Source organism: Scaptodrosophila lebanonensis, unplaced genomic scaffold, assembly GCF_003285725.1.
Source record: "Scaptodrosophila lebanonensis strain 11010-0011.00,11010-0021.00 unplaced genomic scaffold, SlebRS2 tig00000098-arrow-pilon, whole genome shotgun sequence".
Classification (NCBI taxonomy): Eukaryota; Metazoa; Arthropoda; class Insecta; order Diptera; family Drosophilidae; genus Scaptodrosophila; species Scaptodrosophila lebanonensis.
In genome coordinates, this window is record NW_022060568.1 from 465,035 (window position 1) to 478,944 (window position 13,910).

Consider the following 13,910-nt stretch of genomic DNA (forward strand, 5'->3'; position numbering starts at 1 on the left):
GTCTAAGCAACTTCAACTCATCCAAAGTCCTTTAAATAGGTCAAATGTCAGACGAACATTCAATAAAAGATCACGGCAAAGAAAGCCTTATATTAAGAAAGAAATCTTTCTTCAACACACGAAGAAACTCAACACATTGTGAGCAACATTTAAGTGGGTGGTAAGTGGTTTGGTGGTAGCGCCACTTAGGGATTTGCAGAGCCTAAATAACACATTTTAAGCTAGCTTTTATCATTTCGATAGGGCCGGCTCTTGTCAGATTCTTACGATTTGAAACAGAACTGTTCTATTGCATTTGAAAAGTTTCAAAAGACAAAAAATTATAATGGCTTGAGAGCCTAAAAGTATGAGCATGTGAATGCCCCTTGAGTTTTCGAGCGAAAACGAATTCATTTCACAGCAAGCAACAGAAATCGTGTAGCTTTGGTTTCTTTTTTTCGATGAATGGAGGCCCTAACTATGAAAGCCCAACTAGCTGCGACAATGTTGAACAATATCCAATATTGATTTCGCCTGAAATTTTCTGTGCTGCTGTCATTTCCGCTATTTATGGCTTTTACAAACACATCAGGGTATCTGTTCAGTTGCTTCTTTTTTAAATATCTATAAATTTCTCCATGGTCTGTTTGCATCGAAAATTGAATCGATGAGTAGTTTTGTGTACAAATAATCACAATCTTTTCATTCAGAGAGCAGAGTTTCGCCGTTTTGTAGCAACTTTATGATATTACGAGTAGGAGTTAGTTCCATTCTGTATTCTAAACATATTTACTTAATGGGGGAAAGATCTTAAGATGCTGAATGCCAGCAAGTCTCGCTGATATCTTTTTCTGGTATCTTCCTTCGTATCTTTAACTTTTGAGTTGACTTAATTCCCCTTAATTGGCTTTGCGTACGTATGAATGGACAAACTTGGCTATAATCTGTCACATCATCTGCTCTCGGTCTATATGCGATTACAACACTTTACTGCAACAGTTCGTAAGCATTACTTATGTTCACTGATCAGCCATGTCGAGCTCAAGTTTAGTTGCTACGAATTCGAATTCGAATACGAATTTGAGCTTACCTTGCGACGTCTGGGAGGTTTTTCTATAACTGCAGACATGCTGCCAGCATCGGGCTGCCATCCGTTTGGATGGATTGGATTGATGCCAAGCACTTATATACATATATATATATATAAAAGGAGGCTAAAAACTCAAGCAAACTCGAATTTGAACTCATACCCGACGACTACTTACAGCCTCAGTTGCATAACTGCGCCATTAGCCGGCCATTTAATTTGACTGGCACGTAGTACTCGAGCAGCAATCTGGCGCTATGAACCACTTAAATCTTATCGAGGCGACTAACAACTTAGTATCTAGTACTGAGAAGCACAGAGAAAAACGCTAAAAAAAAGGCTAACTGCTATTCGCTGTATCGTCGCAGATAAAGCTGCGCGATTGTTTTCAACGACAGAGTCGCGTATGTTTGTCTGTTTTTGTAGTTGTTGCATTTTTTGTTTTTTGAGAAATTTTTGTTTTTGTTTCTCATTTTATTTATTTTTTGTCTACCTTTTTATCAAAGTGCGCGCAGCAGTTGTGCAAATAGAGTCAAATTTTGGACGACAGCAGATATATGGTAGAGATAAATACATATAATAAAGGCAGAAAAATATAAAATAAAAACAAAACTGTAACTGACAAGCGGTTTGCATTATCAAAAAAGCTCTGTTTGTTACTAATTTCTTGCCATTTGTTTTTTTTTTTCTTGGCAAATAACAAGCGTTTATGACTAACTCAGCCAAAGATGTCATTGAAGCGCTCCAGCTACCAACTTAGTATTTAGCTCGTTTGCTGCTTTCACCAGAGCTATACTGCTAGTTAAGAAAGCCATGCTCTTAATTAAGTGCTCATCGAGGAATTCGGCAAAAAAAAGAAGATAAAAATGGCAAACTCAATAATTTCGTTACAAGAAATATTTTGGGTTAGTTTTGAGAAATCAAAGTGAACTTAAAATTAACTTAAAAGTCTTTAGACTTTGTTTCAATTTTAAATCCACTTTGATTTTAGCCGAAGTGTAGGCAGACGACTCGATGTTATAGGTACATATACTATATCTACTAATAATCGGCTGTCAGAGCACTTGTAAGTCATAGAAGCTAGCTTGGTAGGTAGAGTTGTCTTAAGTTTATTATAAGCCTAATGTAGCCTGAATATTTTATATAGCTGCTGTAGGAAGGATCGGTGTAAATATCACTCTTAAACACTGTTGAGAAAATGTATTTATGAGCTTTTTATAGTACCTCACTATAGTATAAGAAAAGTCATCTAAGAATTTGCTAACTATAAGAGAGTAATCAGTTCAAGAAAAAAAATCTTCGTACTTAAAACTGCTAAATTTATTTCGGTATTGTAATTAAATGTGATATTTATAATAATCTCAAATTTGATAAAAAACGGTTAGCTATGTGATATAGCTGGCATAGAAATGATTAGTACGATGAAAAGTATGATTATGACTTTAATGTTCTACATGAGTCTGAATTTGATTAGAATTTGCTCAAATTTGGTAAGAAAACTCTTTTCTTTTAAAAGTCGGAGAAAAAAGTAAGCCAAAAGAGATATTAAAGAGTACTTATAATTTATACAGATTTTTGGTTGATTTCTGCTGACTTGGATGTTTGCTGAAAAGTGATTTATTTGAAAAGATGTCTCTTCAAATGGGGAACAAATGTTGAAGTGAACTTTAAATGCTTGTGAAGGCCACTCAAATAATACTGAATTGTTGTGGAAAATATTAATTATTTATGAGCAATCACACTTATAAATTTGAAGCAATTGTATGTTAAAATTAAGAATAGCCTTCTCTACTTTATAATATTCTCCATTTCCCCGGTTTTTCAAGCATTTCTTGGAGTTGGAATGCAGCTCAACTAATAAGCATTGAAGAGTCATAGGAATCAAAGGGCAGGGTATTCAAGCTTCGTTAAATGTGACAAGTGAGGTTTTCTCTGAACGCTTTTGTTTTGTGTTGTGTTGGCAAAATGTTTATGCATTTGATTAGACGGCGGTCGATTTGAATTAATTTATATTTGAAACGCCAGTCGGCATAAATTTGCTTTCATTTTGTTTTCTGGTACTTTGCGTGGGTGGGCCAGCATAAATACACGTATATACTTGTACATATATATGTATATGAAGTATATTATGTGCATGTAGGTGCAACAATGTGAGACACATTTGTAAATCGTTTGGATCGTTGGCAGTGCTTTGACACGATTGTGACGACTGTGACGATTGTGAGAGAGTCGAACAAGATGGGGGCATAAAGTTATGCATGTTTTGTGCATGCCACATGCCACATGGCACATGCAAATCGAAGACAGGAAATTATTACAACTTTTTAGCTGCGCTTCTGCTGTCGACATCAGCGTCAGCGTCCACGTCAACGTCGCTGCCGCATTTCACCAGCGCGTTTGGCTCGTTTTGGCCATGTTGTGGCTGGTTTCTTTTGCTTTTCAATTCATTAGCATTACATGGCTTCCGTATTTGGCGCCGCTGTCTAAATGAAGTTGCCACAGACCAACAGCGATTGTGCCTCCGTTTGTTTGTTGCTTTTGTTATTGGGTCACACACTAGAGGCATAGGCCTCTAGGCTGTCAGCGGTCGGTGGTCGGCGTTCGACTGCCGGCCGGTTCTAGTGCGTTGGATATACATACATATTTGGATAATGCCAGCAAATTTACAGTTGACCAGTTGTTGAGCCGGCCTGCAATTAAAAGCTCATAAACGACATTTGCAACTGTAAATATGCTAAATCAGCTCGAATATACTCGTATATACTCGTAGTATGAGCATGACGGACAGACGCTACGAAGTTTTAATTGACAACACAACTCAAGTAACAAAATGCCAGACTGCCTGCACTGGCTGGGAACGCTCTCGAGTTTATTGTCGCGTCTTGCCGGCATTTTCGTTCTTCTTCTACTTCTACTTCTTGTTGTTGTTGTTGCTGCTTACGCAAGCGCAGTAGAACGCAAGGTATTGGAATGTGGGCGCCAAGGTGCTTAACGCATTGGCTTATCAGCGGCTTAGCGCTTTTCCACGACTTTATTTCGCTCTGCTATCAAATGTTCATTAAATGGGCCACGCGGCCATGCAATGAGGAAGCGGAAGGCTTTTTGATGTGGTTTCCCCCATCGGCCCGTCCCCTCCCCCCTTAACCCACCGCCCACACGCAGCCACTCTAGCACCTTTCAAACGTTCAAACTTCTGGTAAGCGTTAAGTCAAGCGTCTGGTTGGCTGGCCAGATCGCTTGATCTTGGCGGTTTGTCTTTGGTTACACACGGGTCGTATGTGTAATGCTTCTATGTGCGAACAGCAGGTTGTTGCTAAATATAGAAACGATAGATCTGTGCGAGAAATACTCAAGCTATAGAAATGACATGTAAGTTATGTTGAAATCCAATATTTTTCATCGAATAGGAATTATATTGTAGGATGCAGTTATGCTTATTGGCAAACAATTGATCTTGGACTAATCGATAGTTAATTACTTGCATTATTGTAAGCAATATTTATCGACTCTCAAATGAAATAATGTGCCTGTATGTGTCTTTTCTGACAGAAATACATTGAATAATTATAAGCGATGAAATTATAAGTGGAGTAACATAGGAAAATAAATTTAATCTAAAGTAATCGATAGCTGCGTTGATAGAATAACGGCATACGATATATATATATATATATATATATATATATATATATATATATATATATATATATAAGTATACCAGGATTAAGGCTGGCTATAAATTAACATGACAATTAAGGATTAATTCTTAGTTACAAAAATATTAATAAATAAATATAGGTATACACGTACGTACAGTTTCTGGTAAAAAAAAATATCGATCAATAACTATCGTATAATAATTGTCTACCAAGAACAATTTGATATTTAAAAAAGAAATTAATATAAAGTGACAAACCTGTTCATAAATAGTACGTACTAATGAGATGGAAAAGCCATTTAAACAATATGAGCAATCGATAGATTCGATGGACTTAACAAATTCCTATGAACTGTACTATTTATCGTTTAAAAAACTTGTTCAAATCGCTGATTAATGCGTTACAAGTATAGCTTGAAAACACTTAAACGCATATTAACTATTTGTGAATGTTTGAAATCGAGCGCATATAAAATATCGATCTACTCCTATCACAAAGATTAATGGATTTCAAACATGCCACAGATACGAGTACACGTATGCTGACGACTGTGCACGCCTTTCGTTCTAACAGGTTCAGGTTCTGTTTTTATCTTGTTCTCAACGTAACTTCCTTAAGTCTGTGGGCGCAACCTGAGCCAAGACCTCACCTACTATGTACGAGCATGTATGTGTGAGTGTGTGTGTGTGTGTATGCCAAACGCATTTGAAATCAGCATTAGTTTTTCATTTTAATTGCAAGTACGATATGTGTTTCAAATGTAATTAATTCGCATTGCACCAAAAACGAAAAATATATAATAATAAATAGAAATAAAGAAAAAACTGCCTCACCTTCACAACGAGCGTTGGCTTAACATATTGCCTGCCCCCTTCTGAGTGGACCAACTAACTAGCTAACAGCCTAACTGGCTGAATAGCTGGCTCACTGACTGACTGGCTGGCTGGCTGCCTGGCTATTTTATGCAATAAGAAATACAAGAAAAAAAACACATAAAATGCGACAACTTTTGAACCACTTGTCGGGCCGAAGGAGATGCTCGAGGCTGGAGCTGTGTCTCTGTCTATGCCTGGAGGTATGACTGTGTCACTGTCCGTGTCCGATCTTTTTGGCTCGTTTTTGGGTGTCAATTTCAAGTGGCAAGCGCAAAACGTTGTGGCATTGCATTGCGTAAGGCTGCCAACGCACATGACGCACGTTTACATACTCGTACATATAGGCATACTTACAGGTGAGTAGTATCTAAGCAATAAGTCAATAAATTTGATGACTTATCGCCACTTGTGCCTTTCTGCCGATTTCGCTTTAGTGGGCCAAATGGAGTGCGCCGTTGCATGCTGATGAAGTGCGGAACGGAACGGAACGAATCGGTGCGATACCAACCGAACCGGAGCTGTCAGGCGGCCAGTTTGTCTTTTGGTCAATCGGTCTGACTGTCTGTCTGTCTGTTTGTCTGTCTGTTTGTCTGTCACGCGTGCTCATAACATTAACGGCATTTTAAATGCCCGCTGCGCCGCTCACCAGCGAGCGCTTCCCCAAGAAGTTTGTTGCCTAAGTCATTATCTGTGACGTCAACTACCGCAATCTGTGCTAGAATTCGGTCGTGGCTTTCGGCTTTCGGCTTTCTCCGCTGCATTTTGCATAGTTGCATAAGCATCTAACCAGCCATCTAGCCATCTAACTGAAGTAAGCCGGCCAACGAGCCTGAGGTTAACTGGTTCTCTCAACCAAGCAGCCAACCAACAAGCCGACATCGTCAACAAGTTATTGAGTTGTATACTCGTACATTTTTATTTATGACGTAATCCGTTTAACGACTATTTTGGGAAATTTAACGGTTGACACTCACCGCAACACACTCGTTATCATCAATATCAATCGGTTCTATATTTCCATCGGACATCATTGACAAATTGCTGTGGCTTTCTGAAACTTTCTGCATCTCTCTCTCTGTCTCTCTCCCTATGTCTCTGACTGTGTGTTTGTGTCGTGTGGAAGAACTCTCGAGAATTTTGGATAATTGCACAGAATTTTTGATTTTGTTTTGTTTGTTTTTTTTTGTTGTTGTTGCAAAATATTGTTTTGTTTGAAGCTGATTTCTTTTTATTACTTTTTGACTTTTAACACCCAGGCGCCGAACTGAACCGAACTGACCTGACCAGAGCTGAGCTGAGCTGAGCCGAGCTGAGCGGAGCGGAGCTGAAGCGAACTGTATTGGTGGGTTGGCCATTGAAGTGCACTTCAATCTGTGCTGCAATCGCTCATAAATACTCGAATGCTCGTCCATACATAAATTAAACGGCAATTGCCCAACTCTCACCCTACTTTTACACACCGGCGCACATTTCTACACTCTTCTTTTTATTTTTTGTTTTGTTTTGTTTTTAACCGCTCGATGTACTCGCACATACTTGTACATACGTGTATTGTAGTATGTGGGCAACGAAAATTATTAATTAATTATTGTTGCATACAACAGCTGCATAAAATTTGTTAGACACCACCATCACCACCACATTGGCCACATTGGCCACATTGGCCACCTCGTCCACCACTTGTCCGTCCACTGTCCAGGCCAGCGTCTGTATTCGTTTATTATGCACAACGCAACATTTCGTCAGTCGTTCAATTGAAGCTCATTGGAGCCCAGGCATCGCCACTTGTGCACAAACAAACGTTAGGACAGACAGATAGACAGACAGTCGGGCATTCGGACAAACATACAGACAGACAGACAGACAAATAATTTGAAGCACATTTCACTTTCATTTTGTAGTCGTTGGTCGCCGCAAATGAAATGCCTTGCATAGTTGCGCAGATTTCTGATCGGCGAGCTCTATTCAAAGAAAAACGGGCGCAAATTTTTTAAACACCACTTTCAATTTGTTTATGACTAGCTGCCAATTTTGAATACAAATCAACTTTTGCAAAGAGAATTTACCAACTCATTGCTATTCTCATTACGAGCATTGCATTGCATTCACATTCTCTCTGTCTCTATGCATTCCCCCAAGTTCAGCGGCAGTTTTCCCTTTTAAGTGTCAGGCCTGGCCTGGCCTGGTCTGATCTAGAGAAGCCTTAGAAATGGCTAAATGCAAGTTGGGGCAAGGCTACAATACTGCAAGACTTCACGGTTGTCTGTCTAGTGGGCTGATTGGTTTTGGAAACTCAAGAACCTGTCAAAGCAGCCTAGACAGCATACAGACAGACTTGTGACAAAGAAGGGATGCTTCCCACCAGTGGGTACAAAATTATTTAAAAAAAATATACGTATTTCAAATTAGGCAGCCATTGCAGCTTTGAAGCATATGCTGTCCAGATCGGCTGGGCAGAAATCCCTATCAATTTGCAAAAAGTGCCTAATTAAAGAACGTTGTTTTAAATCTTTCTGCAAACGCAATTTGCAAGAAATTGCTGGAAAAGTTATATCTTATGTTTGTTTCGTATTTATAATGCTTTTATTTTATTGCATTGATAATTATGATTTAATACGGCTTGTCTTTAGAATATTTAAGTACTAATAGGCATTCTAATTGGTTTTATCCGATACTATGAGTTAGTCAGGTTCGGCTCTACTTAATGGCTTATTTAGTTTCGCATATTTCTAGCTTTTTTAAATTTTTAAACACAAATCTTGCAACTATGACCCACCGGGTCAGTGATTCTCCACCTTTCAGCTCTCAATTACAGTTTAATATTTTATTATTTAAGTATTTTAATTTTAATTTATTATTATTTGTATTTAATGTAATTGTTTTTAATTTTTTATTGTTATTTCCTCATCTCTATTTCTTTTTTGTCTCAGAAGACTCTTTGCTGTGAATCGGGTATAGCTGGCCGTTTGGCAAATAAAATCCCTCCACCCAGTCGGATTCGTTATTAGATATTTTTGTAATTATTAAGTTTTATTTAGTTTAAGTTATCTTTTGTATTGATTTATTTTTTTACATCGACAAGAAAATAACTAGCTTTGAAGGTGGTTCATTTCTCCCTTGAAGAAAGCCCCATTGAAACACATTCTGTTCTGTTTCTTTCTTTCTTTCATTTTAGTTGCACTTTGAAATGAAAACCCATTAAGCTTATCACTTAATTAATATCCATATATAAACAATTTCCGATTTATAAATTGTTTTGTTTTCTCTTGCATCTAAAATAAAATTTATAAGTTTCATTTAAAAATATATTTTATTCGAATTGAACGTTGCTACAGTTCCTAGAATTTTCCCCCAAATCCAGCAATATTCATTGAAACCATTTCTCAATTAAGTAATTACTATAAACGTATATAAACGTTTAGTTGGATTACAAAACTGATTTCTTTCTTTTAGCTGGAGTCCAAATTATTGCCTATAATGCCTAAAACATGATCAATTAATGAACCAAAGACAAACTCTAGAGGTATTTGAGTGAACTTTACTGTTGGGAAATCCGATTAACGCTTATAATTTTGCAAAAAGTGCAGTCACCTTTATGCAAATGACTGTTTCGCTGAACATAAAAGAAACCTTATACAATGCAAGTGATTTATGTGATCATCATCATTATTGGCAAATCTATCTGCATACGAGTATGTCTGTGTATGTGTATGTGTGTGTGTGTGTGTGTGTGTGATGTGCAAACATCCATCATTAGTTGTCATCCATCCATCCACTCAGGTGCCGTAATGAAAACTCTATGCAGTCTTGCAAATAACTCACCGTATTGATCTTCTCCATGAGCACACTCATTTGGTTTTTGGCAGACATATTTCCCAGCTAGTGGCGGCCTAAAGCGCGCTTCGTATTCTACACATAGAAGACTTGAGAAAAACTGCTAGATTGCGAACTCTAGATGCCACTTCAAGCTGTCACCAAAGGGCACATAACAAGTTGTGCCGATTCCTTGATTAGAAACTGTTTACAGGTCTGCGCCAGCAATCAACACACACATGGCTGGGCCATTGAAAATGCATTTAGAAGCGGTATGTAGGTTTTTCCTTTTATTTGATTATTTTTACTTTTCTCGTATCACTCGATGCATTGAAACAAAAATTTATAAAAAAAAAGGTAATTTCAACAAAACGCAGCAGTTTCGCACACAATTAATTGTTCATTCAATTCGAGAGAAAAACACGCGCGCGCATTTTTCCCTATTTTGTTAATTTTTTGAAAACCTCGTCGCTACTCGAATTTGATGGCAGCGCTCGCGTGCGTTCTTATCGGCGGCTCGAAACGCATTGAACGCTCAAGACGTGCCCACGGCAGCGGCAAGCTTAAGTTGGCCAAAACCACGACTGCGACTGCGACTACGACGATGACGTTGACGATGTTGGTCGCGCGACTGCGACCCGAAGAAGTTGGCCAAGACGACAAGACAAAGTTGCTGCGACAGGTGCTGTAGCCGGTGCCGAGTGTGGGCGCGCTTACAAGAGACTGAGAGAGTCACAGCAGAGCGAGAGAGAGAGAGAGAGCGAACTGAGTGGCTAACTGAATGCGAGCAACGCCAGTTGTATCCAAAGCGTTTATGCCAGGCAGCTGGCAACCGCAAATTTGAAATCAAGAAATCAGATTCTCTTATTTCTTGAATTGGCAGAAAAGCACCGATTCTTCAGCATTCAGTTGGCCCTTAAAAATTGTAGATACCCTACAAAGAAAAGCTTTGGTCAAACGATTTTGCACTACTAAGCATTTTTGCTGCAATACTGCTCTTACATTTGACTTACGTAGAAGGCAGCAGGAACGTATTTAGTTGGTTAAAAAACTATCCCTACCCGTGTATAAGGCTGGAATTCTAGCCGTAACAAAGCAGCAACCCTAATACTCTAAAGAACACTTCGAGTTTCCAATTTCCACTTTTTCATGAATGGAATTATCAGTTTTCCTAAATTTGGAACTTGCCGCTGATATCTGTGGCAGATAAAATAATTCAAGCCTCATGTCAACTTTTAAGTTTAAATCTTAATCAAGATCTTGGCTCACATCTTGAGATTATTTCCTGTATTCGTACTAGCATAAACGTGTTTAGTAATAGACGAGGGCTCGACACCATACGATTTGTGTGGGTCGCTGCTGGTCTATTGTTAAACAACTTAAGGAAGACATGGTCTACGACAACAAAATTAAACAATTAAAATTAAGTGAGAGGGTGTTGCTTTACACAGCTTGAATAGTAACAGCGTTGTCAATTAAACTTGATATTAAATATACTCGTATAGAATACAATTTTAGAATCCAAAGTAATGGCTCTTTAGAAACATTTCCCTATTCTAACAAGCTATTAATTAGAATTTGGCTTCCTTCTCTTTTTGAATTTTCGTTTTTGTCTGTTAGATCTCTGACTACGAATGTGAATAGCTGGACGGACGGCTTCCATCCCCAATCAGCATAATTTTGGCGGGAAGAAGTGTAACAAACGCTCTCAATAACGTCACATCGAAATTGACTGAAGGAATTATCAATTTAGGCGCTAATCTCCACATGTACGTAAGTTGCCACACAAAAAACCATAAGCTTCTTTAGCAAGGTCGAAGGCGAACCTTTTTTTAATCAGCCTAGCCATCAGCGGATATATAAACAATTCAATGATAATAAGCCCCTGTCCATCGACACCCACATTTAAATTTGATTTGGGTAAATGCTGCACAACACACAATTAAAACACTCTATTGGTAGGCATATACCTAGCTATTTGAACAATGCAAAGAGAAATTGATAAAAACTTGTACTTTTCTCAGTTGTTTGATTGAATGAGCCTCTACAAAAACGTTTCAACAATAAATAGGACAGCGTTCGTTTGCCACAGTTGCAATAACCAGCCCGGATGCAATATCCAAATATTTGTGACTATTCAATCGTCCATTTAGTCATGTCTATATTTATAACTGTTTCTCAATTGAAATGCTGTGGCGGCTATTATTGCTTTTCGGCATGAGCGAACAAATAAAACTCAAATCTCTTAATTAGCTTTGCAAATCCTCAAACAGACGAAAGACAAACCTAACTGCGAACATGCCAATGGCCAAAAAGTGCGGCAAACGGCCACAAAGCCAATAAAGTCAAAGTCAAAAACAATTTAAGGTCGCACCACTGCGAGTCCGGTCAAAATGGCCAAAGCAAACGGACAACCGACTGCCTAATGACAAATGACCAAAAATATGTGCTCTACACAATTTTGATCAATTTTGCAAGTGTCATGCAACAAATAAACCGAAAGACAATAAATAAACAAACTCAGTTGGAGAGAAAAATCAGAAAGAACGCTATGGTTGAGTCATCTAGAGTTTGGGTTACCCTCCATCCTCGCTGCTACTACAATGACAGATAAAGGAAGCTGTTGAACAAGTCTTCGCTGATATCGCTTGTATTCATCTGGTAGATAATGATATAGTCAAATAGTCTAACTTACGATAGATTGTATAGTCTCGGATGTGTAAGCGTTCAGACATGCAAACAAGCGAAACTAATCTATAATGATGATTGTTTTTAAATTGAACAAATGAACGAAACACTTTTACAGTTCTCCGTATCATTGCCAATTTTAAGCATCAAGTCTTAAAATCTTCCAAATTATTTGAGCTATCTGGCATATTTACAATGAATACATCCACGCTGATCTTAGCACTCCAACAGTAATAACCGAAAAAGCTCAAGTACCAATCAAATATTCTGACGAACTAAATGCTCATCAGAGCCTACTCTCAAGACTCAGGAGAAATGACATACCAGTACATGCTATTAAGGGCGTTTAAGCAACATATTTCTCCAACCGACCAATAAAAGATTTGATTTATGGTGAGTCTGTCTCAAAAAGATTAAATCCAACAATGTATTTTTTTGAATGCCTTAGATCCTTAGAAATAATCACAATTTGTATAGAAAAATGAGTAAACTCTATACAGAGTTGCATACGCTTTCCCATAACTAATATGCCGTTTTACCCTTTTCTTTTTTTATGTAACGGTCTCCTTGCCAAAGTTGCTGCCAATGTCTGCGCTCAATTCCTTGTCATTGATACAATTAACGGCCGCAGTTCAATGAGTTGTCACCAATGCTGCTGGTGCTGGTGCTGCTGCTGCTGCTAGTGTTTTTGATGTTGTTGTTAGTTCTCGAAAATATGAAACTTTTGCCAAATCATTGATACGATCACAGGTGCGCACCGTTACAGGTTCGGCAACAAGTTTTGTGTGTTAAATTGAGCTTATTATTGGCCGCTTGTTTATTTTTTGGTTTTGATGCTGTTGCTGTTTTATTTTTATGGCCATAAGAAATTTGTTTGCTTTGCTTAACAATTTTAGCTACTCACAAAAATGTTTTTACAAATCGAAAGACTCAAGCAACGAACTTGATGTGGAGAGCATTGGCTTTGCCATGGGCTTTAACTTTTCAATTTCAAATAATGTACTTACCGTTTAGCAAAGGTTCATTAAATGTGGCATCTATCGTGGCAGAGGTCGTATATCTTTGGCTGCAAAGCGAGAAGGAAGAGAGAGGGAGGTGAGAGTGATTATAGATTTGTATATGCTACTAAATTTCAATACTAAATATGCTAAAAATGCTAATTAATAATTACAAAATGTATAGTCAGATAATTGACAATGACTCCCATGACAACATGGTTTTCAACTCCAACTGCGAAAGTGTTGGTAAATAGCTAAGCGGCTAATGAAGCAATGCGCACCTCTTCTAGGTACAACACATTAATGGAGAGATTGAAAAAAAGCAAGCCCGACAGTAAAATATTACTTATATCCTGTCCTTAAAAGAACTTCCGCCTCGGAAAGAAAGTTTGTAGAGGGAAAGAGGGGAAAACTCTGGCTGCCTACGGATTGGAAGAGTCTACATACCAAGTTCCAAGCGAACATTCATAGAAACAGGCAGACGAAGCACAGATTTGTATCGTTATGCTGATTAACAACACAATATATAGGACTTAACGATGCTTTCTTCCTTTTGCACATTTAAAATAAACTCTTTCTTTACAGGGTACACAAATGTATAAAATTGGAAATTTATATTTGGCCAAGCGTGTTCACATTAAGGAATATTTCGCACTTGTCACAAGTAATAATTATTTGTGTGTCTGCCCTTTATACCTACATTTTATATTTAATTTTATTAAATGGGGACAACAATTATTGTTCATCCTCATGTGGCTAGAGTAATAGAAATACAAAAAGTTTACAAACCGACTAATAATAATGTTGATTA

General features: G+C 37.9%; 1 protein-coding gene across 2 annotated transcripts in view; it reads right to left on the reverse strand.

Moving 5' to 3' along the window:
• LOC115627811 (disheveled-associated activator of morphogenesis 1) overlaps window positions 1–9,485 on the reverse strand; it is a 35,541-nt gene extending 26,056 nt beyond the window's left edge. Inside the window, exon 1 of one of the 2 annotated variants that reach the window (XM_030523642.1) lies at window positions 9,423–9,485. In XM_030523642.1, the coding sequence (XP_030379502.1) occupies window positions 9,423–9,470 (48 nt within the window). In that variant the 5' untranslated portion in view covers window positions 9,471–9,485. Of the gene's footprint in view, window positions 1–6,574; window positions 6,789–9,422 lie in introns of those variants that run through there. The other variant, XM_030523641.1, reaches the window with a different exon arrangement.
• Between the last annotated feature and the right edge of the window lie 4,425 nt (window positions 9,486–13,910).